Raw genomic sequence first — 26,057 nt, forward strand, 5'->3', positions numbered from 1 at the left:
TCATTAAAAAAAATGTCCTTAAACAGTGGAATGTCCGCATAAATTCCTCATGCCGGCCTCTTCTGAATCTTCTATGTTCTCTCACGATGTCCTGGGTGAATTAAGCCTTAAATTAGGATGTTTTCAGCTCTAAACAGGCCGACGACAGCGCCTGGAAGCGCTGCAGGACGTCCCGCTCCGTGGGAAGTCCTTACACCGACAGAAACACCCCATAATCTCTCATCAGCCGTTAAACTTTTCACAGAAAACCAGCTTAATTTCTCGAATAGTGTCCACTCGGATATTCCTCACAGGTCCAGAAAAAATGTTGATAAAGCAACGTGCGCCGTCTCGAGCAGCGTGTGAAACAAAGGAATTCAGCCGAGAGGGCGGGACCACATCTCACTCAAGGCCTGCCCACAGGGAAATGACGTCACCGACACGCGTGAAAAAACTCACGCATGCGCACGAGGGTTCAAGCATGATTGGTGTAATCGCATGTCATTCAAATCCATATAGTTAAAAAAAAAATAAAAGGGTCGGTTTATTATCTAAGAGACCTCGTATACACATACACACAGTGCGCGCTGTTCTGACCACGTGATGGGTGTACCCTTGGAATGTCATTCAGACACGTTGAATGAATTTGATGTTTGAGTTTGGCGAATGAAGCTCATGGCAAGGAGGCGGTGTTCTCTGTGGATTTGACCAATGCTGAAAGCGTCATGAAACCATCAGCCAATCACAGAGCAGCAAGTAGATGGGCGGGACGACAACTACGGTAACTGAAACCGCCGTGAACTTTGCCGGGTGTTGAACTACCTCTTTATGTAAGCATTTAACGTTAGTCGGTGAATTATATTAGCATTTTAAAAACATGTGCATCAGATGAAATGTAAATAAAGCTTTAAGGTCAGTGCTAATTTTCGCGTTGTACAATTCGGTGGATTGGTCTCGTGGTTGTTCACCACATGGCTGCTAACTAACTAGCAGCTAGCTAGCTAGGCTAAGCTTGCTTGAAGGTAGTTAGTGTTAGCGAAAACCTTTACGGCTGCTGCCTTGTTTTAAATCGTGGCTTCTGTAATTATAGCTAAACACAAGCAGTCGCAGGATGTGAGTTCAGTTTTGGTTAGCGGGTGCTAAAATCATAGCTAGAATCTTACGTGCCGGGTGTGACTAATTCGGGCCTTAGCTCCACGCAGCCTGCTGTAGGTAAAATCATTGAAGGCTAATTGGCAAAGTCATTGAGTAGATGCAATAAGTGAGCTAACGCTCCTGGAGTTCAGAGCTCACGTGTAGGCAGTATTTTTAAATGAATGTTTGTGTTTTAGAATGCTAATCTGTTGTGTCAGATCTCCTGGAAGGCTTTGAAGTTGGCGTCTTTTAAAATGATTTATGTACCTTTGGGTCACATATACAACCCCTGGCAAGAATTATGGAATCACCGGCCTCGGAGGATGTTCATTCAGTTGTTTAATTTTGTAGAAAGAAAGCAGATCACAGACATGACACAAAACTAAAGTCATTTCAAATGGCAATTTTCTGGCTTTAAGAAACACTATAAGAAATCAGGAAAAAAAATTGTGGCAGTCAGTAACGGCTACTTTTTTGACCAAGCAAAGGGAAAAAAATATGGACTCACTCAATTCTGAGGAATAAATTATGGAATCACCCTGTAAATTTCCATCCCCAAAATTAACACATGCATCAAATCAGATCTGCTCGTTAGTCTGCATCTAAAAAGGAGTGATCACACCTTGGAGAGCTGTTGCACCAAGTGGACTGACATGAATCATGGCTCCAACAAGAGAGATGTCAATTGAAACAAAGGAAAGGATTATCAAACTCTTAAAACAGGGTAAATCATAATGCAATGTTGCAAAAGATGTTTGTTGTTCACAGTCAGCTGTGTCTAAACTCCAGACCAAATACAAACAACATGGGAAGGTTGTTAAAGGCAAACATACTGGTAGACCAAGGAAGACATCAAAGCATCAAGACAAAACTTAAAGCAATATGTCTCAGAAATCGAAAATGCAAAAATCGAATGGGAGGAAACTGGAGTCAACGTCTGTGACCGAACTGTAAGAAACTGCCTAAAGGAAATGGGATTTACATACAGAAAAGCTAAACGACAGCCATCATTAACACCTAAACAGAAAAAAACAAGGTTACAATGGGCTAAGGAAAAGCAATCGTGGACTGTGGATGACTGGATGAAAGTCATATTCAGCGATCAATCTCGAATCTGCATTGGGCAAGGTGATGATGCTGGAACTTTTGTTTGGTGCCGTTCCAATGAGATTTATAAAGATGACTGCCTGAAGAGAACGTAAATTTCCACAGTCATTGATGATATGGGGCTGCATGTCAGGTAAAGGCACTGGGGAGATGGCTGTCATTGCATCATTAATAAATGCACAAGTTTACATTGATATTTTGGACACTTTTCTTATCCCATCAATTGAAAGGATGTTTGGGATGATGAAATAATTTTTCAAGATGATAATGCATCTTGCCATAGAGCAAAAACTGTGAAAACATTCCTTGCAAAAAGACACATAGGGTCAATGTCATGGCCTGCAAATAGTCCGGATCTTAATCCAATTGAAAATCTTTGGAAGTTGAAGAAAATGGTCCATGACAAGGCTCCAACCTGCAAAGCTGATCTGGCAACAGCAATCAGAGAAAGTTGGAGCCAGATTGATGAAGAGTACTGTTTGTCACTCATTAAGTCCATGCCTCAGAGACTGCAAGCTGTTATAAAAGCCAGAGGTGGTGCAACAAAATACTAGTGATGTGTTGGAGCGTTCTTTTGTTTTTCATAATTCCATAATTTTTTCCTCAGAATTGAGTGATTCCATATTTTTTCCCCCTGCTTGGTCTAAAATAGTAACTGTTACTGACTGCCACAATTTTTTTTCCTGATTTCTTATAGTGTTTCTTAAAGCCACAAAGTTACCATTTGAAATGACTTTAGTTTTGTGTCATGTCTGTGATTTGCTTTTTTTCTACAAAATTAAACAACTGAATGAACATCCTCCGAGGCCGGTGATTCCATAATTTTTGCCAGGGGTTGTATTTGGATACGACCGGGTTCCGTATTTTAGCTGTCTGTCACAACATAATAATAGAGTTGACAGCATGAAGGTGAACTGCCAGAGCAGACTGTGTCGGCAGTAAATTTGCTGGTATTAACATCCAAATCCATTGTCACTGTCTGAAGGCTTCTCCTATTTGTACTGTATTATTAAAAATGAGTTGACTTCATAGTTTTCCCTGTGACTTCAAATTCAGTTTACATATGTGTGAATATTTAATAAGCGAGTCTCCAGTGACACACTGTATTGTGGGAGAGGTCACAGTTCACTAGAATACAAATAATGTTTGAGTTAAATGATACAAATATATCATGAGGTGAAAGCTGGAACAAACCATTCAACGAGGGAATATGTACATGTGTGGGGTAGGTATTTGGTTGAACGCTCATGTGTTTGATGTAAATTGAATGAATGAATGAATGAAAACTGTTTATTTCGAACATTTGATACAACAACAATTACAAGATAGATCAGTAAAGACAACAACAAAAAAGTTCCTACTGTGTACCCAACATGTCCGAAAAGGGGTAGGGTGAAGCATCAGCTTATTTATCCCTACCCCTTCTTCCCCACAACCAGTAATACCCTTTGCCACATATACACATAAATTCACACCTAAACCGATATCAATATATATATATATATATACATATATATACACATACATATACACATCAACATACATACACATATACATATATACGCATATATATACACAAACATAAATATACACCTACACATACCTACTTACATACAAAATACTATATATATACTATATATTTACAAGCCGAAGCAAAAAACAAAAACACCCTAACCCTCATTACCCTTCCTCCTCCCTATACCCAGAAAAAAACATATTTTTGTACCGCTGTTTGAACTGGTTCATGCTTGGACATTGCTTGAGCCCCACTCCCAATCTGTTCCACATCCTCACCCCACAGACAGAAATACAGAAACCTTTTAATGTTGTTCGTGCCCACTGATGCTTTAAATTAAATTTCCCCCTCAGACTGTAATCCCCTGATCTGTTAAAAAACATATTTTTAATATTTGCTGGAAGTAAATTGTTTATTGCTTTATACACAATTTGTACTGTTTGAAAATGAACCAAGTCTGTGAATTTTAAGAATTTGGATTGTAAAAATAGTGGATTTGTATGATCTCTATAGCCAGTATTATGAATAATTCTTATAGCTCTTTTCTGCATTACTGATAGTGATTGTGTTGTACCTTTATAAGTATTACCCCATACCTCTGCACAGTACTGTAAATATGGTAAAACCAGTGAGCAGTAAAGAATGCGGAGTGAGTTGTGGTCCAGAATATGTTTCGCTTTGTTTAGAACTGAAATGCTTCTTGACAGTTTACTTTGTATATGTTTTATATGAGTCTTCCAGTTTATCTTATCATCTATTATCACCCCCAGAAACTTATTTTCATGTACCCTTTCAATATCGACCCCCTCGACTTGTAACTGAACCTGTATGTCTGTATTACAATAGCCAAATAACATGTATTTTGTTTTACTTAAGTTTAATGATAATTTATTTCTGTCAAACCATATTTTCAATTTTCCCATTTCTATACTGATCCTCCTCAGTAACTCCTGCAAATCCCCCCCTGAACAAAAAATGCTTGTGTCATCTGCAAATAATACTAATTTTAATATTTTGGAAACATTGACAATATCATTTATATAAATTAGAAACAGTTTTGGACCCAATACTGACCCCTGTGGGACGCCACAAGCATTGTCCAAGCATGATGATGTATATTCCCCCAACTTCACAAACTGTTTTCTGTTACTTAAGTAGCTTCTCACCCAGTGCAACACCAACCCCCTAATCCCATACTGTTCAAGTTTATTGATTAATATGTCATGATTAATTGTATCAAAATCCTTTTTAAGGTCTATAAATATTCCAACTGAATGTAATTTGTGGTCTATGGCGTTTGTAATCTCCTCAACTGATTCTATTAATGCAAGTGATGTTGAACTATGTGCTCTGAATCCATATTGACTATCAGTAAGTAATTTATGTTTATTTATGAATTTGTCTAATCTATTATTGAATAACTTTTCTAATAATTTGGAAAATTGTGGAAGCAAAGAAACAGGTCTATAATTTGTGAAGTGGTGTCTATCCCCAGTCTTATACAGCGGCACAACCTTAGCTATTTTCATTTGATTGGGAAATTTACCGGTTTGAAATAAGTTACAGATGTATGTTAATGGTTCTACAATCCATTCAATGACCTGTTTTACCACCACCATATCAATTTCATTTAAATCGGTAGATGTTTTATATTTACAATTATTCACAATGTCTATAATTTCATTTCCATCCACTGCTGTGAGGAACATTGAACAGGGATTTCTTTCTATGAGATTATTATCCCAATCCTCAGGTTGGGAATCGGGAATTTTTTCTGCCAAGCTTGGTCCAATATTTACAAAAAAATTATTAAAACCGTTGACTACCTCATCCTTATTTTCCTTCTTGACATTATTATCAGTGAAATACTGAGGGTAACTCTGTTTTTTATTACCATTTTTGATAATGCTATTTAGTATATCCCATATTCCTTTAATATTGTTTTTGTTATTATATAATATGTTACTATAATATTCCTTCCTACATACCCGTATAATATTAGTTAATCTATTTTTGTATTTCTTATATCTATTTTCTGCCTCTTTAGTCTTTAGTTTTATGAATTCTCTATACAGTGTATTTTTCTTATTACATGCATTTCGTAACCCTTTCGTCATCCATGGTCGAGCTTGGATTTTTTGTTTTCTGTAGTCTTGTTTAATTGGACAATTTTTATCATATAATGATGTAAATATTTGTAAAAAAGTTTCATATGCACTATCAACATCACTTTCACTGTATACCTTTTCCCAGTTTTGCTCCTGTAAATCCTTCTTTAGTGTGTTCATGTTTTCCTCTGTCCGCACTCGCCTGTATTTTATTTTCTCCTCTGGCTGATTCCGCCGATGGTTTCTATTATAAACGATGAAAACTGGTAGATGATCACTAATGTCATTGGGATACACAAGGAGGATGTAGCCAACAGTGACCATAAAAAGTTGGTAGCCTTCGAACAGTTGCAACTATTGGTAATTTTTTTAGAAATAGGTCAAGGTCACTGGACTTTGAACCCATGCGAAGTACTCCTCCAAGGCATGTACCCACCAAATATGAAGTTTCTGCGAGCAATAGGTGCCGAGGTACATTGCAGCGAACAAATTTCAGGCAAAGGATTTGACAGTTGTGACCACTGGTGACCTTGAAAAGTAGGTCAAGGTCACCGGCCTTCGAACCCTTGGGAAGTACTCCTCCAAGGCAAACACCCACCAAATATGAATTTTCTGTGAGCAAAAGCTACCGAGCTACATTGTGGCAAAGGATATGACAGTTGTGACCTTCAAAAGTAGGTCAAGGTCACTGGCATTCAAACCCCCTGGCCTTTGAAATCCTCCAAGGCATGTACCCACCAAGTAGGAGGTTTCTGTGAGCAATAGGTGCGAAGCTACTTTGGGGCGAATGAATTGCGGACGGAATAGGTGCATAAAAACAGACTTTGTGTAGTTCCTCAGGCCAGCCAAAAATCATATTAGTGTTTCATGTGAACAGGTCTTCATGCATCCAGATGGCTTACAGTGAGTTACCATAGCAACACTGCATGCCCATATATGGCACACAAAAAGTTAACTTAGATCATCTGTTGCATTTTGTTACAAAATGTGAATGTGTTGTGAAAGTTAAATATGGTTTTCTTCAAAATCATAAAATTTTGACCATCCTAGTCTGAGAAGCAATAGATATAATTGTTCCCCCCAAAAATCTGAGATATTCTATAACTTACACAGCTGTTTGGGCTGCACAAGACAAGCACAAGACCAGAATTACAGCAGGGTTGTGAAAACTCTGCGGGTCAGTGGAATTCCGTGGATTTCATCGTGGTGAGGGGCGGGGGTGTTAGTGTTGTACTCTGTCATTGTGATCGTCACTGAGTTTTTAAAATGCCTATTGCAAAGCTTTTGCTTTTTTTACGACATCGTGTAAGTTTTGTAAGTCCGTGGACACTGATCTGTCTGTTACAGATACATATCTGTGTCTTTCGATCTGTGGAACCTCGCAGAGGAAAAATGCCACTCAAAGTGTAGCTGTTACGACAGTTGTCGTAAAGCAGGACTGGTTGGTTGCTGCGTCGACGCTGTGTGGCTCCTGCAAGATGCTTTAGCTAAATATAGCATGTGGACATCGCAAAGTTTTAGAACTCAAGTTTTTAAAAGAAGAATTTTGCAACATGTCTGTGTCACGGAGTGACATCAGACAGAGCAAAGATGGCAAGAAAGATGGTTTGAAAAAGTTTGACAAGGACAAGAATCCGTGGAATTGTTGCTGGATTCATGAACACACCTGAAAGATAAAAGAAATGGAAGAAGCAAACTGCCCTCAGGAAACATGGTAAGAATTTTTCTCTCCCTGGAAAATAAACATTTTGCTGTTCAAACAGGATTTTAGACAAGATTATGACTTTTATTACTAATCTAGACTTTCTTTCATTGGAAGAAAGACACTGGCTTTGAATGGATTTACGTGAATATACACAAGAATGTAAATGAGTTTTTATTAATGTAGACTTTTTTCATGGGGAAAAAGACTCTGGATTTACAGGAATTTACACAATGTAACTTTTTACTAGAAGATATGTTACACCCTGATTTTCAAAGTATTCCACAAGCTTTAGCTGTGGTTTTTGAAATGCTTTAACAGTCTTTTCAGTCTTCACGAATTTCATGTAGTTTAATTGTTCCGAGTTGATGCATAATTTGGTTTAAAAGGAAAATCATTGCAGGTCCTACTTCCATTCATATTCTGTTATTTCAACACTATCATTGACAGTTCAAATGAAAGGCTGAGTCTAGGATAATTTAAATATGCACTTCTTTTGAGATTTTTTTTTCTTCCAGGAGATGCTAAAAATGTATCATTGGATACAAAAATTTATTTGATTTCTGGGGTCCCCATGGGCCCTAGATCCCGGCTCGACCCCCTGCAAATTTTCTTCAGATTTCACAGTTTTAATTTCACAGCCCTGCTACAGGATGAAGTAAGTATAAGGTGCACAGTACATTCACATGAAAGCAGAGAATCATGTAAGCATATGTTTACATACATTCAGCACAAAATGAAAATGTTCTATCATGCTATATATTTACAAATACAGTATTGATTGAATACGAGGGCTGTCCATAAAGTATAGGTCCTTTTAATTTTTTTTCAATTTTTTTCAAAAACTATATGGATTTCATTCATATGTTTTTACGTCAGACATGCATGAACCCTCGTGCGCATGCGTGAGTTTTTCCACGCCTGTCGGTGACGTCATTCGCCTGTGAGTACTCCTTGTGGGAGGAGTCGTCCAGCCCCTCGTCGGAATTCCTTTGTCTGAGAAGTTGCTGAGAGACTGGCGCTTTGTTTGATCAAAATTTTTTCTAAACCCGTGAGACACATCGAAGTGGACATGGATCGAAAAATTAAGCTGGTTTTCAGTGAAAATTTTAACGGCTGATGAGAGATTTTGAGGTGACACTGTCGCTTTAAGGACTTCCCACAGTGCGAGACGTCATGCTGCGCTCTCAGGCGGCGTCATCAGCCTGTTTCAAGCTGAAAACCTCCACATTTCAGGCTCTATTGATCCAGGACGTCGTGAGAGAACAGAGAAGTTTCAGAAGAAGTCGGTTTCAGCATTTTATCCGGATATTCCACTGTTAAAGGAGATTTTTTTAATGAAAGACGTGCGGACGGGTCCGCGCATCGGGACGCAGCCGGCGTGGAGCGGCGGCACAGGAAAAACACCTCCGTGTTGATAACCATTTGTAAAATCCAGGCGGCTTTTGATGGCTTTCAGTGGAGTGAGTATATGAGAAATTGTTTAACAGCTGGACATGTTCCAACTTGTCCTTAAGGCTTCCAACAGAGGTGTTTTTTCTGTGGCGGAGCGTCGCGGCGGCTGCGAGCCGACGCTCGGACCCGACAACACGTCTTTCATTAAAAAAAATCTCCTTTAACAGTGGAATATCCGGATAAAATGCTGAAACCGACTTCTTCTGAAACTTTTCTGTTCTCTCACGACGTCCTGGATCAATAGAGCCTGAAATGTGGAGGTTTTCAGCTTGAAACAGGCTGATGACGCCGCCTGAGAGCGCAGCGCGACGTCTCGCACCGTGGGAAGTCCCTTAAAGCGACAGTGTCACCTCAAAATCTCTCATCAGCCGTTAAAATTTTCACTGAAAACCAGCTTAATTTTTCGAACCATGTCCACTTCGATGTGTCTCACGGGTTTAGAAAAAATTTTGATCAAACAAAGCGCCAGTCTCTCAGCAACTTCTCAGACAAAGGAATTCCGACAAGGGGCTGGACGACTCCTCCCACAAGGAGTGCTCACAGGCGAATGACGTCACCGACAGGCGTGGAAAAACTCACGCATGCGCACAAGGGTTCAAGCATGTCTGACGTAAAAACATATGAATGAAATCCATATAGTTTTTGAAAAAAATAAAAAGGACCTATACTTTATGGACAGACCTCGTACATGCGCGTGATGTGATGATTGCTATGCTGAGGCTCTGAGCATCCAAACACCTGGGGCCACTACCTTGGACCAGGAGAACCAATAACAAAACTGGTGCTACTGGTCCTGACCAGTAGGCTCAAAATATGTCTCTAACCCTCGCGTGTCTTAAAGTTACTGCAGTTGAAAAGCTTGTAGTTGGATCTCAGGATCGAGCCAACGTCCCGCCGTAAAGCTGTGGTCTGTCCCAGCCCCTGCCTCCTCGGTGCCTCCTCGATGTTCTTCGCTGTGTGTCCCGCTGGGTCCAAAGCGTTTTCTTTGGAAAAAAAGTGTGTGTTCAAAGCAGACCCGGTCGCCTGACTCTGGTTCTATTTTGTGGATTGTCTTCTCTGAACTGGGGTCATGATTAAGAGGGACGGCCGGGGGTATTCGTATTGTGCCACTAGAGATGAAATTCAAGACAGGCGAGGTTCAGAGATATTTGAACCATAAACAATGCCAGCTAGCGATCCGGTGGCATTATTCCCATGACTCTCTGGGCAACGTCTGGGAAACCAAAGTTTTTGGGTTGCTGAGGGAGACGGAAGGGCACCACCAGGATGGAGCCTGCAGCTTAATTTGACTTGACACGGGAAACCTCACCTGGCCACGGAAAGTAATGACAGATTGGTAGCTCTTTCTCGATTCTGTGGGTAGTGCTTGGCTGTTCTCGGTGGAGCGATGATTTTTTTTTTTTTATTATTAATTCTGATGACTAACGAGACTCCGGCATGCTGACTAGTTATGTAGGTTTTTATAATTTAGAATGCAAATATAAATTTCAAAAATATATGTAAAAATGTAGCTTAAAGTTATATTCAACAATTCACATTAAAATGCAGGAAATGCTTCAGGAGCTTTTTTGTAGCTATTTACATGCAATAAGATGTGACATAAATTATATTTGTGCCACTCAGAAAAACAATTCCTGTCCAGTGCACATCAGTAACCCTAAAGAATTTGTACAGAAATTCCATCTCAATATCCATGTGTATTTTTCCCTAATTTCTTGTTTTTGTAGCTTTTTTGGGACTATCCTGACTGTTGAGCCCCTTTCACACTGGGGCTGGCTGCTGCCAGTTGCTTCCTGTGGTGTCATGACGACGCAAGAATATCTGCGTCAGGTGCGTGCAGCAGAGGGCAGAGAGGAGGTGAGAACGCAGCCTGCAGATTCTCTGCACAGAGAAGTCAGAGTGCACAGTTTGGCTGCAGACAGACTGCACTGTGACTTCTCTTCTTTTTATATTTGTTCTTGTGCAGAGCTGCAGGGCTGCGCTCTGAGTACTGTTATAGCTTATCTTTCCTCCTTTGACCGCGAGATGCGCGTGCTAGTAATTTTTTGCAGCATATTTACTTTTAAAAAATGCATGGCATTACATTCTATATTCATACATCGAGCAAAAGAATTTACTGTCCTCCCAAATATGAGCTTTGGTCTTGTTTGTGATGTTCCTTTGGCCGTTTTTATTCTGTATAGTTGGAATCTTCCTAGTTTGAAGAAATGTAGAAAGATGGTGCATTTTCTCTTTGAAAGAGGCAAAATCATGATCTCATTGCTCTTTAGAGTTAAATGGGAGTTTGGTATGGGGTTGTTTGTTTGTGGGTTAGGGTTACAGAAGTTAAGGTCATCAGTGGTTAGGGATGTCCCGAGCCGATACTCAGTATCGGTATTGGACGCCGATACGGCTATTTTGCGAGAATCTGTTGGTATCGGCATTGGGAATGGTATTGGGCCGATTCACATTACTTTTCAGCGTCGTCGTGTAAACCGTCATCATGTGGATGCCATAAACCGAAACGCAACACAAAAACATTGCGCCTATGATAGAGATTTGGACTCCACCGCGTTAACGCCCACGGAGCTTTTCGATCCAGGAAAACTTCTGTGTGAAGTGTCTCTGAACAGCTTCTCCATTGCTGCAGAGGGCTGAACGTGGGGGGCGGGGGTGTTCTGAGCTAAAGTGTGTCTCTCACTGTGCCTGTGAGACGTGCGATGCAGCCAGCACAGAGATGCTGAGAAACAGCTCAATGAGGCTGCAAACAGCAGCATCTGTTTTCAGCATCACTAGTGTTCCGTCAGCTGCCTGTTCTCTGATCAGCTCAAGCACTCTGAACAGCGTCCGACAAAAAAACTTGATTAAATAATCCAATAATTCTGCATCCATAACTGCTGTACTATCAGAAAGTTATGATTTATTATAGTTGAAAGGCTTCATTTTCCCAAGTTTGGTCGAAGGAGGAAAAACAGTCTGACTGAGCAGCAGAAGTTTTTTTTTTTGTTTTTTTGTTTTTTTAAATTCATATTTCATTTTTAAAAGAGCAGGTTTGACAAAGCAGTTCAGGCAGCTCTTGTTCAAAATTGTTTTTATATATAGATAGATTTAATTTATTCTGTTAAAGAAAATTAAGCAGTCCTACTTAAAAATGTTGAAAAAGCAAACATGTCAATATGACAGAAAAACTAAGCTACTGTGTGTAAATTTACATTCAGTGTTAGTGTTCATTTGTGAGACACAGGCCTCTTCCTCACTGCATTAAAAGGTACTGTCATTTTTGAAGTTGAGAGCAAGTGCTATATCCATGATGAAATATTAATGTTTTTAACCTTTTCAGCATTATTTATAACCTCTTCAAGATAATTTATTTTATTAACTTAGACTTTGACAGAAACATGCAGAAAATTTTTATATTAAATATTACAACACAAGTCATTTTTTGTCGATTAGTCTTGCTTTCAATGAAACTAAAACCACTCAGAATTGGTAAAATGGGGCTTGTCAATAACATTTTAGAAGTATAAAACCCTATAGCTCATCAGAAAGCACCACATTAAATAACACATTAGCCAGGGAACGAAAATTTACCCAAACTGACTTCAAATATGAGTAAATTAAGTACTGGGGGGTGGGTTCTTGTTGCATTTTGGAAATGAGAAATGCCTCTGTCCTGAAAACATTTGATGTATTCAGAGTGGGTGTGTCATCTAGTGTTCAAGAGAAGACACTTCAGTCACTGACCCAACAAGTGTACCAAAACATCAAACCTAGGCTTGCATCTTTACCTTCTGGCAAAATTGTAGCTCTAGTTTTAAGTGAAAGCAAGTACATGTGTTTTGTTAGGGGCTATGCATATCTTCAGTAAAATTGGGGGAGCTCCATGGAAAATAGTTTGGGAACAATTGTCTGAAATCATCTGCTTTATCTCTTTCCTAGTCTGTTTGTATCAAGTATGGGCAGTGTCTTGACTGCCACGTCCCCCAGTCCAGCCCCAGTTGTAGCTGGAGGTGCTGCGGGGGTGCAAGGGTTGCTGTCAGTCCCACCTGGGTTCTCTGTGCCCTCAGTGTCTTCCGTCCCTCAAACATCTACGCCTGGCCAGGAAACTGCAGATACAGACTCCTTACTCCCAAACCCTGGCACGTATGAAGAGTGCCACCGCAAATGTAAAGGTGAGGTAGATCATATTCATAAGAGAGTTGTGCAGGTATAGGATGAATTTCTATGTGTAGTCATTGCATGTTTAAGAAGTTTTAATAATTGGCTGAAACCCTGTGCGTTGGTGTTTGTTTTAGAGGTCTTCCCCCTGCAGATGGAAGGGGTTCGGTTGCTGGTCAACAAGGGCCTCAGCAATCACTTCCAGGTCACTGATAAATCTAATACCCCTGTTGATCCTTTACACTGTTATGTGTGACTGAGTCATGTGTTCTATTCACAGGTCAGCCATACTGTTACCCTCAGTACCTTGGGTGATTCTGGTTATCGGTTTGGTGCCACCTATGTAGGCAGTAAACAGACTGGACCAGCAGAGGTAATAAGTCTTTCGTACCCATTTAACATACAGTGAATGTCTTCACTTTTGGCAGAAATTGATCTGAAAGCAATGCTTTCCCACTCAACATGGGTGAGTGAATGGTGGCATTGGGGGCAAATGTACTGGGCACAGAAACAGTACAGGTGTGTATTTGTGTCGCAGGCAGGAGAATTTTCAGTATTTTTCTTGAAATATGGATTTTTAAAATGGGTGTAATTTAACCTTAAACCCAGGACCTCTTACATCAGATCCAAGACCCCCGGCTGACTTTCAGGATGTCTCATTCTTGAGAGATAGATGCATGCCGAAAGCAGACACAAATGTTTCTGCATAGAGTTGCAGTTATGAAAGGGTCATAAATAATAATAAATGTGCACATTCTGCAGTATATCTATGTCAAGCATGAATTAGTCTGTAAGCATTCTGACATTTTTGATCTTGAAATGTAAATTCAGTGTTTTTCACAACATTTGGAAAAACTGCTAATGAAAAATTTTGCTCTTTCAACTCTTAGTCATTCCCAGTCATGGTTGGCGACATGGACAATACTGGCAGTCTCAATGCCCAAATCATCCACCAGCTTACCACTGCTGTACGCTCCAAAATAGCCATCCAGGTATGAAGGTGCCCTTTAGGGCAGGGGTGGCCAAGTTCAGTCCTCGAGAGCCACCTTCCTGACACTCTTAGTTGTCTCCCTGCTCCAACACACCTGAATCCAATTAAAGGCTCATTAAAAGTCTGCTAACGAGTCTTTCATTGGATTCAGGTGTGTTGGAGCAGGGAGACAACTAAGAGTGTCAGGAAGGTGGCCCTCGAGGACCGAACTTGGCCACCCCTGCTTTAGAGACTGTTGCTGAGCTTTATTCTCACTGCCATGTCCAACAAAAGGTTGTTTTGTGTGTGCGTTTGTTGCAGACTCAGCAACACAAGTTTGTAAACTGGCAGTGTGATATGGAGTACAGAGGTGAAGACTTCACTGCTGCTGTGACCCTTGGAAACCCAGATGTCCTTGTTGGATCTGGTATGAATTTTACATAGTTATAATAAAGTTTTTGTCGCAAGTGTTAGTAATTCCTGTTATCTTAAAGTACAGTGCATCCAGAAAGTATTCATAGTGCTATACTTTTTCCCACAATTTGATATGTTACAGCCTTTTTAAAAAAATGGAATGAACTCATTTTTCATTCAAAATTCTACTCACAACACCCTAGTGAGAACATGAAAAGTTTTTTTTTTTTTCTTCTTTTTGGCAATTTCTCTCACACACACACACCTACATATCTATATATATATATACACACACACACACCACGGTCAGTGAGAATTCCATGTCTAACTGGCGTGCATTATTTTCGTGTATACGCACATGTAGTTCGCTGAGTTAAGTCACTTGTTATAATCACTCTGCTCTGGTCATCACCATAGCAACGCGCAAATCAGTTGGCGCAGATCTGTTTTGACAGGTGAATGACAGAAACGTGATAAAACATGGATTTCCAAGTGAATTTTAATATTTTTGAACAAAATAAAACGTTTGAGGAATGGAAAGAGGAGGAGAGCAAACAAGAACAGCAAAAGCAACGGCATAAAGATTCAACATCAGACGAACTGGACAATATTGACGGGAAAGAAGAAGAGAACGGTTCTATCCTTGCGGGCTGCCGGAGCGCTCTGCATCAAAACAGCGAGCGTAGTCTCTGGACCTGTTGCCAGAGTTGGCCGCAGCTCCACAAAGCAAAGAGGGGGGCGGTGTGAGTGGCCCGCAGCGGCACAACCCCGCAGACACGGTAAGCGCATCGGCGGCAAAATATCTTGAGGCTGGCATAAAATAGTCCCAAATACTTGCGCATTTTTATCAAGTTCTGTTAACTTAAATAAATATTTGTGTGTTGGCTCACTGTGTGGGACCATGGTATAAGAGGATTAAACAACTTGAAGCTGTGCATTATACGGCTTGAATGCACGATGCGTCGTGGTGTTTTAGACTCCGCGTCGTGCATTCAAACCATATAATGCACGGCTTCTCATTGTTTAAAGACTAGAAGCACTCAGAGTGCAAACTTCCGCCGAGGCCATAGGGTCACTGACGCTATAACATCTACACGCCGTGGAATCATTGAACCTAAAAAAGTCTAACAATGTTTGCTCAGTAGTAAAAAAAAAAGTTTAATCTGCTGTTACTGGATAGCATGTATCCTTAGCGCTTGGCATCACAGTTTATTGCAACTTGCACCTTTCCCAGAAGCTACTGTCATCTGAGCACTGATATTGATATTGCATGTGCTTATAGACAAAAACAAATGAGACAAAATTCAATTTATTATTCAACTAAACTGCAAATATATGAATTTTTTTAACATTTATGAAACACTTCTTTAAACAAGGCCATAGGGTCACTGACCCTAACGAGATTTCCTCCTTGGCACAGTGATCTATTTCTTTTTGTCTTTCTCTAAAATTGTATACAACAATCATTAGATTATTAATATATAAAGAAAAATAAATTTAAGAAATATTACAATTTGAAAACAAATGCACATGACAGCTGCAACTGCTTAATGCTAACTTTTAACATTGAAAATGCCATAGACATGCTAACACGTTAGCATCAGGATCCAGCTCACCACTAAAATTTAATCACTTGTTCCTCTTGTCATTTCCAATCACTCCACAAAATTTCATCAAAATCCGTTCAAAACGTTTTGAGTTATCCTGCTGAAAGACAGAGAAACAAACAAACACGACCGAAAACATAACCCCCTTGGCGGAGGTAAAAATGGTCAGATATGTCAAGGAAATGAATTTATGGCTGGATACAAAGCTGAAAGGTTGAAGTTTTTCGTACCAATGTCAATATTGGCCCTGCATTTTGTCAGTCTAGCATAAAATCGCTGCACCTGTTTGACACTCTTAGTCTGATGCCAAAACTCAATCATTTTTGTTCGCTGTAGTATGGTTAATCTTGGCATTTTCCTGAGTCTTGCTTGGAATCGACATAAACTTCAGGGTCTCTGCAAGTAAAAAAGAAACATAAGTGATTAAGTTTGTAGCATTTAAGGGTCAAACCGAGTGTTTTAAATATTGTATATTTTTTTTGGGACACTATATATATATATATATATATATATATATATATATAAAATAGGAAATTGCTTACACCCTTTGCTCAATACTTTTGATACAACAATTACAGCCTCTTTTTGAATATATCACAAGCTTGGTGTACCTATCTTTGGGCAGTTTTGGCCATTATTCTTTGCAGCACCTCGTGCTCTATCAGGTTGGCTGGGGAGTGTCAGTGTGCAGCCATTTTCAGATCTCTCCAGAGATGTTCAGTCAGATTCAGGTCTGTGTTCTGGCTGGGTCACTTGAAGCCCTGGTTCCACCAAATAATGAACAGTGAATGAGCCATGCAGTATGTTTTGTTTTTTTGTTTTTTTTTGGGGGGGGGGGGGGGGGGGGTTACAAGAGGAGGTATTCAGCAATCATGGGAGAATAGTGGCTCTGAGAGGTTCTTAGAGACAGAATATTCAGCTAACAAGGCTCATCTGCAAGCGTGACGCTAATTTCAAGAAGTTCAGAATTTAGCAATGCAGTGTGGGGCAATTTGTGTGCAGGGTACTACGAGGACAAACAAGGTTTTTTAGAGGCATGGTTGTGGTGAGAATGAGGCTGTTAAAAGCCCATTATCCCAGCACCTGGCAGCTATGAGGACAGGACAGTCTGTTTTGGACAGGCTCAGTCCTCTTGTGCACTACAATTCCACCTGCTTTGTGCCAGACGCTGTATATAAAATAATTATTTTGTAGCTTATAAATAATTTTCTATCAGAACTTGGCAGTTGAAAACACCTCTAATCACTTCTGGAATACAGAGGACTCTTTCATCTGGACTTTTTTTCCTGTCATGCACTGAGGTGGAGAATGTATTTGGAACAGCTTAAAAGGTAAGTATTTGTAATGTTTTCATTGTAGTAGCTTGGAAAACAGTTGCATGTTCAGTCCTTCTTTATAAGCAGCTGTAAAAGTATGTTTATGGTAGATTTAACATCTTATAATGGATCAGATGAACGCCGCTGTGTGCGCACACGAACGCAATGACTCGCACCCAAAACGAGCATTTACGCAAAATGACAGCTCGCAAAAGAGTGATTTTTTTTTTTTTTTTGCAGTCACTGACAGACAGACACAGTTAAAAGTTGTATCACTATGTCAAAATGACTTCAAGCTGTGAAAGAAATAGCCAGTGTGAAGAAGCGCAGGGGCAACTGTCCAGGAACTCGTGGTTCAGTTCTAGCTGGTCTGGTGCGTTTAATGACTCTGGAGCACAGGTGAACAGCAGCCTGGCACACAGATGCACACACTGAGTGGTCTCTACTGGAGCGTGTATTTTTGGACTACATTTAAAAAAACGTGACATCATCTTGAATGGATGCTGTGAATTGAAAACCCACACTTTAAAGGGACCAAGTGTGGGAGGGGTAGACGTTTGACCAAACCCATACCTAAACATGCACCAATATCACGCTACATGGATCATATGTGGCTTGACATGGACACGAGCCGTTAAAGGATGGACGGGGCTCAAACGATAGATCGGTCATGGCTCATTAGAGGCTGATACCTGGCAAATGTGAGGTACAGAGAGACACATAGAGGTGCCTTTGTAGCGGATACGTGATAGCTTAAAACGTTGCTCATTCTTTGAATAATTGCTGACACACCCATGCGTGGCTCATTCATGGCTTATTATTCGATGGGGCCGAGGCTTAAGGACATTGACAGTTGTCCTTAGTCCACTCGTTTGATTTCTTGGTTGTGTGCTTAGGGTCATTGTCCTGCTGAAAGATGAACCATCACCCCAGTTTGAGGTCAAGAGCACTCTGGAGCAGGTTTTCATCTAGGATGTCTTTGTACATTGCTGCATTCATCTTTCCCTCAATCCTGATTGTTGGCACTGCAAAACATCCACACAGCATGATGCTGCCACCACCATCCTTCACTGTAGGGATGGTGCCTGGTTTCCTCCAAACATGACGCCTGGCATTCACGCCAGAGAGTTCAATCTTTATCTCATCAGACTAGAGAATTTTGTTTCTCATGGTCTGAGAGTCCTTCATGTGCCTTTTGGCGAACTCCAGGTAGGTTGCCATGGGCCTATTACTAAGGAGTGGCTTCCATCTGGCTATTCCATCATACAGGCGTGATTCGTGGTTTGCTGCATAGATGGTTGTCCTTATAGTAGGTTCTCCACAGAGAAATGCTGGTGCTCTGACAGAGTGACCAGGTGTTGGTCACCTCTCTGACAAAGTCCCTTCTCCCTCGATCGCTCAGTCTAGCCAGGCTGCCAGCTCTAGGAAGAATCCTGCTGGATCTGAACTTCTTCCATTTAAGAAAAAGTGAAGCACTGTGAATACTTTACGGAGATATACATGTAATAAAATTTTCCTAAACCGTTATCGTATCAACAAAAGCAAAAGTCCCAATGCTTTTGAATGGTTTTCCATGTAAGAAACACCGTATATAATGGATTTTCATTCTCATCGGATAAAATGCCACATCTGACGATAAGGTATTGCCATTTAAAAACCTCTTGCGTGTACCGGACAGATCAGTTTGGACATACCCAATAACAGAGGTAAGAAATTAAGTTCAGCACTGACACTCACTGATTTGAGGAAAGTAGGTACCGTATTTGTGTTTAAAAGACCAGACTTTTTTCCTCTTCTTTTTCAAACCACACCCAGACACGGGACCTAATCGAGGCAAGGCGTAATTCAAGGCCGGTGATTATTAACAAAATACTGCTCTCTCCTGTCTTCTTTTGTGGGGCTAACTGCACATCTCCAAACGTTGGAAAGATCGATTCCCATCAGAATTAATAACTTCAAAGTGAATTGCCATTTTAAATCAAATGACACCTTTCCAAACGCTGTAATACAGACCAAAACCATTTTTTGGGTTTCCCCAAAATGAGACGTCCTCTGTTCTTTATGAATTACATTTGATCTTGACTTGGAACGCAGCTGTTTACAAGACTGCAGCTCAGAGGCTATGGAATTAAATTTGTCTCATTAATACTTGAAAGGAAATGCTTTTGACAAAAACTACAGATTTTTTTTTATGTCCAGAGGTCTAGGAGCCAGTGACCAATTTCATATTTATTTACTTTAAGACTCAATAAAATCTTGGCATAGAAAGCCTGTAAAGCCTACTTTTAGTACACAGAAAATTCACCGGGATATAAGGAAATCAATAAAAAGTTGGATTGATAAGTGGAATCTTATCAATACCCATCCCTAGGTATGGCAGGAGTTTTCATTTGGACATTCTTTTATTGAGATCACCCACCTGAATTGCAGTATAATGGATGCTCCCTCACTGTCTTTTCAGGCATTTTAGTGGCCCACTATCTTCAGTCTGTCACACCGAGTCTTGCTCTGGGTGGTGAGCTTGTGTACCACAGTAGACCAGGAGAAGAAGGAACTGTCACATCCTTTTTGGGGCGATACACAGGTAAAGTACACCCTAGGGCTGTGTGATAGGACTTCTATATCAGTGATGGGAGTTTTCCTGAAATTCCCGGAAATCTAGGTTTTTACTTCAGTTGTGAAGGTTTCCGGGTTATTTTTGTTTTCCTAGCCTGCGTCTGATTTAGTCTATGGTCTGATTTCAGGATGTTTATATTTGTAATGATGAGATGCCACATTGAATATTAAGTCTCACGTTTTCACGTCCTGATCTGACGCTGAAGGATGAATGTAATGTGCCACTGCTTGTCTACACAGCAGAGATGCAGTTCGAGATTCTACGATGAACTCCATGTCTTCAGTGAGACAGAGTAATGAGACACGCCTCCATTCAGGAGGTTCCTTCCACAGTTTGCAGCCAGCTAACAATCGGACTGTGGCTGACCAACTTTTTTAACATGTCTGCTGGTTGGAAATAATTTATACTAGAAGCACAACAAAGCAAGACAACAATGTGCAATGTTTGCAAAGCCGTTCTACAGAGAGGCGGAAGCTCCGTTGTGACCTACGATACAGCAAACCTGATCAAACATTTTAAAAAGCACCATATTAAAGAGCACATGGTTTTTTTGTTTTTTTTTTTAACTGGGCAGAAAGACTGATGGAGCCGGCTGGAAGAGTGCAACGATTTACCCAGACTGACTCCAAATATGAGTAAATTAAATGCTTATTTATTTTTGGGTGGATTGTTGTGGCATTTTGGACATGTGCTCTGTGCTCAAAACGGTGCATTACATGAGTACATAAACATTAGACGTGGAGATTAATCGATACGTATCTGTATCTAGATAGAAACGTGCACGATATGAGTGTATCGATTCATTCAGTGTGCGTCTGTTCAGATGGTTGGTGAAATCATGATGCATTGCTCGATACACGCTTGCATCGATCCCCCCCCCCCAAGACACATTGAATGCACTATCACTGCTTTGCGTTTCGTTTTGAACATGGACGGAAGCCAGAAAGGACATTTCTACTGCAATGAAAACAGCTGCAAGCAGTTGGAAGAGATTTTTGACACACCTAAAACATTCAAATCAGATGTTTGGACGCAAGTCCTTTGTAAAGAATGCTGTGCTGCTAAACTGTATCAACTCGTCCGCAGATTGTAAACTGAGCTCCAGCAAACTGTTAAAGTATTGCAATTTAATATAACAACTTACGACTCCAATTAACTGTTTATTTTAAAATATTATGTAAAACATTGGGCACCTTGGTTTTTACTCAAGACTGCAGGAAAAAGTTGTCATTGCTCATGATTTTTTTTATTTTTTTTTTTTTCAAAATGGAAAGCAAAGTGATGTTGAAGAGGAAGGGGAGATGTGACATTTTATCGAGATTGTTCCAGGTGAATGTAGAAAAACTCATTGTTTGTATAAATAATGCATGGGTTAAAGTTCTCCATCACCACGACGGATTTCCGTCATTTGGAAATTTAACCACACATACGCGTGCGCACATGGTGTCATGCGTGTTTTGGGCCGAAATGCGATACTGTCACTGTCAAAGCAACATCCCATTCTGCGCTAATCAAAGCAGCAATGTCTGCGTGTATGGCACCGTACTGCGGAGGAACGGACTGTGAATTTTCCTTCCTCTCCGCTCTGTTTACTGCTTGCCATGAAGCCACAGTCCTTCTCCCTGTCTTCGTGGGAACATTGGCAGACACTCCCCAAGTAGAGCGGGGTGTGGCTTTGCTTTGAACTAATGAAGCATTGATCCGACTCACTGCTTCGATGGTTGTATTATTTCGCTTTATCTTAAATTCCCCCGCTAAAACCCTAAAGAGCACATGTCTGTGAGTAATATCTACCTTTTTTTTATGTTAAACCGACCTGTTATGGTCTTCTAAAACAGTTGACAGATGTATTTTAGAACTTAAACACGGGACCGACGCTAACGCGTTAGCATTAAGCAGTTAGCATCTCAGCACAGTTTATAATAAATAATTAATGGCTTAGCGTTGTCGTAAGAGTCAAATGTATTACGAGTTGTAATATTTTTTTTATTTATATATTAATAATAGCAACAACAAAAGTAATAACTAAATATTGCTACAATACAATTTTAGAGAAACAGACAAAAATAACCTGATTACACTAAACACAACAGAAAAGGTAAAACCAACTAACAATGAACATAAATAAATATAGAAAAATAACTGTTTCCTGTGAACACTTAGTGACTCCACTTCATCCCTGTTTTATATAAATTTAATGACAATTTGTTTTGGTCAAACCACATCTAAGCTGTGTTCTTACAAAAGAAAAAAATAAAATGCAGTAAACTGCACATTGTGTCTTTTTTCATGAAAATAACTTATTAAAGATCACATATTACGCTTTAGTCAGGCCTTTAAAATACTTTTGTGGACTCTTGCTGTAATATGTTGTCAGTGGTTGAGATAGTTGCTGTAGGCATCTAAAAATGTTCATAATCAGGTGAAACCTGATGGAAATCTCTGGTGTGTCGGTAATGTCTGTATGTGCAAAATAAAACAAAACACTACTCGACGTATGTTTTTGACGAGAATATAATATCGTAACTTTATTACAAGCTCAAACGTTGATGTTGCGTGACAGAGGCCTTCTAATAATAATCAATGTTGTTCCAAAACTAATTGCACATGATCAAAATGAGATCATAATAAAAACAAATACAGACTGTACCCATCTGTCACAGACGCTAGGCGCAACACATGTATAGCTATTCCTATTTCTCGGACACAGAAAAATTTTCTAATCTGTACTCACACTGGTGTATACCTTGTGTGTTTGGGGTTGTGCTCACATCCGTTGTCATACATTTGGCACCTTTGAATCATCTTAGATGTTGACCCAATGTTGTTTTTGGCCTGAGAGCAGTCAGGGACCATATGACGGTGGTAAACCGTAACAATCTCAGAATTTAGTGGTACAGGTTAATTTTAGTTAACAAAGATAATCTGTTGTAACCATGTAAAATTCAGATCAGTTTTTTATGTACTTGAGTGTCTGTGGTGGTCTTTCCTCCAATAACAGATTTTTTTTTTTTTTTTTTCCCCCCGATTGTCTTGTTGGCTCATTGGTCAGGCCTACCAAGATTTCCACTTGTGTCAGTAACTGTATATCAATCAAGCTACAGTTGTTTCACATAGGGTGGGCACGATGGCATAAAACTGATAACGCGCCATAAATTTGAAGCACAGACTGTGGCTCTTAAAATGTTTATTGGTGCGCTCTTTGCATCACCAAAGTAAACTCCAAAATCATTTGTCATGTTGATGTAAAATCGCTTTCTCAGACGACTTGTCATAGTCTTAAAATAAACCTAAAATACTTTTTATGCTTTTCATGAGTTGAAAAAAAAAATATCTAAAGAAATGCTTTCAGAAGGGAGTTTGCGTGCGTCAAATTTCATGAAATTCTAATTTTTAAGATTGATTTGTATTTGGAAACATTATTATTGAACGGAAAGTCTTTTTTTTTTTTTTTTTTTTTTTTTTTTTTTAAAACAGTATTGCCCGGTGCTAGTCTCTTCACTCACTCAATCTTATAGAATTGTCTGCTGCAGACAGACTCTGCTGCAGTCAGTCTGTGTGCGCTATGATTTCTCTTCTAGTTTCTATGTCTTGTGCTGACCTGCAGGTTTGCGCTCTGACTTCTGTTATAGTTCATCTTTGTTCCTGTGACCAGGCGCTACAGCCGTCTTTTGTGTGTTAGCGCGTACACACCATCTGTGAGTGGACAGAAATGTCCGGAGTTTATGCTGGATGTGGACATGTCCTGTCTCTGGCAGTCAGTCTGTGAGCAGGACTTATTTATGGACTTTAACACATAATCAGAGAGAACTTGAGCGCAATGAGCTGCAATCTGAGCTTTTTTTTTCCCTTTTAATTGTTCACGTGCAGTGTAGTTTTACTGCATTGTGTACACGGTATAAAAGGTTTGTGTCAACAGTCCTGTGTGATTTATAGCTCGGGAACAATAGAACACAGCAGGAATCATAAATTGGCATCTGGTAACGTTGTGTTGTAAGGGTGTGGCATCCAATCACGTTGAGTACCGTCATGTTGCTTGGACTTGCGTTGAAACAACTTCCTTTCTGCGTCCTGTGCTCGACGCAGAAAAAATTAAACATTTAATTTTTGGCATCCGATTCGCTTCATCCTTTGCGGTGTTGTGGCGTTGAGCTACATCGTCTCGGCACATGACACCGCACGACGCAACTCGAAGTGGGCCCGGTGTGAAAGGGGCTTTAACTTAATGATTGATGTAAATGAAGTCCCACAGCATTTTAATGACTTGCAAATGTTCCAGTATTCATCATCTAACTTGCTTCAAGAAAACTGGCTATAAAAGTAATTGTGCACAGTGATATCATCAAAAGGTGTCAGAAACTGTCACACTTTAGCAATTGAAGGTGAAAGAAAGAATTTCTACATTCAAACAACGCAAAACATGTTGCTTTATTTTGAAAAAAGCACACTGAAAAGCATTCTGTACACAGTCTTTATATATCACTTGGGCCAGCTGGCAGTAAAACATCAAAGGACTGCGCCAGCTGTTCACACCTTGGCAGGAACAGACGCTTTGTCTGCTTGAGCTGTGAGTGGTCACAGTGAATATGCATTACCCAGACAACTTAACAATCAGTGACGCATTGCGCGGCAGGGGTTCTGTCGGGGAAACAGATGTACTTATTATCATGCGTAAAGCTGGGAGACCCAGTGGAATGAAGTGCAAGCAGTGGTCACATTCATGTGTGAACAGGTTTACAACACAAATTGCACACACAGGTGGTGTTCAGAGTTAGGTGAATTTGTTGTGAGCAGTACATTGCGCATGCGCTGAACAATACATTGCATGCGCTACAACGCATACATACACCTCCAATCCCCTGCATGCCACACTAGTGTCCTGTCAGAGCACCTTCAGCCACAGACTGAGACCACCGTGGTCCACCACAGGAGGTCTTTCCTACCTGTGACCATCAGACTGTATAACTCCTCCCCCTTCTGCAGGATGAATACATAAGAGTTTTCATTTACTCAGAGCTTTGTGCAATACTGTCAAACAGCTTGTGCAAGTGTCTTCAGTCATTTTGCATAAACATGTTGTACTCACTGTTCTCATCATTAAAAAAAGTGTTTACCATTTCGGCACCCTAGCAAAATTTCCTTTGGGTAAATAAAGTTTTCTTGTTAAGCCACAGTGCTGTTCTTAAATGTAGAAACGATCACAATTGCTGTCCTTCACATCTAACAGTAATGCTGGAAATAATGCTTATTTGAAGATTGCAAAAATAGTAATTTATATAATACAACAATGCATTTTTCTATTGTGGCTACTCTTATACTCATGTTTTCTTCCTTTTCCAGGTGACAACTACGTTGCTACTTTAACTTTAGGAGGTGCAGGGGCTCATGCTACATACTATCACAAAGCCAATGATCAGGTATTTAGCAGCAGAGGTGGGATAAAGTCACCAAGTTGCTCTCAAGTCATAATGACCACCAATTGTTTGCAAGCTGACTTGAGACTTGCAGATTGATGACTTGACAGTGACTTCATCCCACCTCTGCTTAGCAGTTTCCAGAAATATGTGGTTTCAAAGATGTAGTTCTTGTTGTGTTGGTTCCTGTCCTGGAACAGTTTTGGTTCAGTCTCTTCCAATGCAGTTGCAGGTGGGAGTTGAATTTGAAGCCAACACTAGGATGCAAGATACCACCGCATCTTTTGGTTACCAGCTGGACCTTCCCAAAGCTAACCTGCTCTTTAAAGGTAAATTACTATGAACACATGCTTAGGCCTGTCAAGATAATTTCATACAATATATGCACATGACCTCAGTAATATTTCTCCCTTTGTATACACTGACCTGTGTACACAGGTCAGGTTGTTTGATGCCTACTTACTTGGAAAATCGTTATCTCTTAATGAAGTACATACTTTTTTTTTTCTCTTTAAAAATATCTCCTCATAAATTGATAAATTACTATTGAGTTGCTGTTTCTGAATTAATATGTAGGTTGA

The 26,057-nt window shown here is 40.0% G+C and overlaps 1 protein-coding gene across 2 annotated transcripts in view; it reads left to right on the plus strand.

The window, feature by feature from the left end:
* Positions 1–691: 691 nt before the first annotated feature.
* Positions 692–26,057, plus strand: part of tomm40 (translocase of outer mitochondrial membrane 40 homolog (yeast)) — a 37,047-nt gene continuing 11,681 nt past the window's right edge. The window contains exons 1-9 of one of the 2 annotated variants that reach the window (XM_034174022.1): positions 692–809; positions 12,920–13,152; positions 13,276–13,343; positions 13,419–13,511; positions 14,029–14,130; positions 14,430–14,535; positions 19,907–20,029; positions 25,403–25,479; positions 25,688–25,805. In XM_034174022.1, coding sequence (XP_034029913.1) covers positions 12,936–13,152; positions 13,276–13,343; positions 13,419–13,511; positions 14,029–14,130; positions 14,430–14,535; positions 19,907–20,029; positions 25,403–25,479; positions 25,688–25,805 — 904 coding nt within the window. In that variant the 5' untranslated portion in view covers positions 692–809; positions 12,920–12,935. The remainder of the gene's footprint in view (positions 810–12,919; positions 13,153–13,275; positions 13,344–13,418; positions 13,512–14,028; positions 14,131–14,429; positions 14,536–19,906; positions 20,030–25,402; positions 25,480–25,687; positions 25,806–26,057) is intronic. The other variant, XM_034174023.1, reaches the window with a different exon arrangement.

Source organism: Thalassophryne amazonica, chromosome 7, assembly GCF_902500255.1.
Source record: "Thalassophryne amazonica chromosome 7, fThaAma1.1, whole genome shotgun sequence".
In the NCBI taxonomy this organism is placed as follows: domain Eukaryota; kingdom Metazoa; phylum Chordata; class Actinopteri; order Batrachoidiformes; family Batrachoididae; genus Thalassophryne; species Thalassophryne amazonica.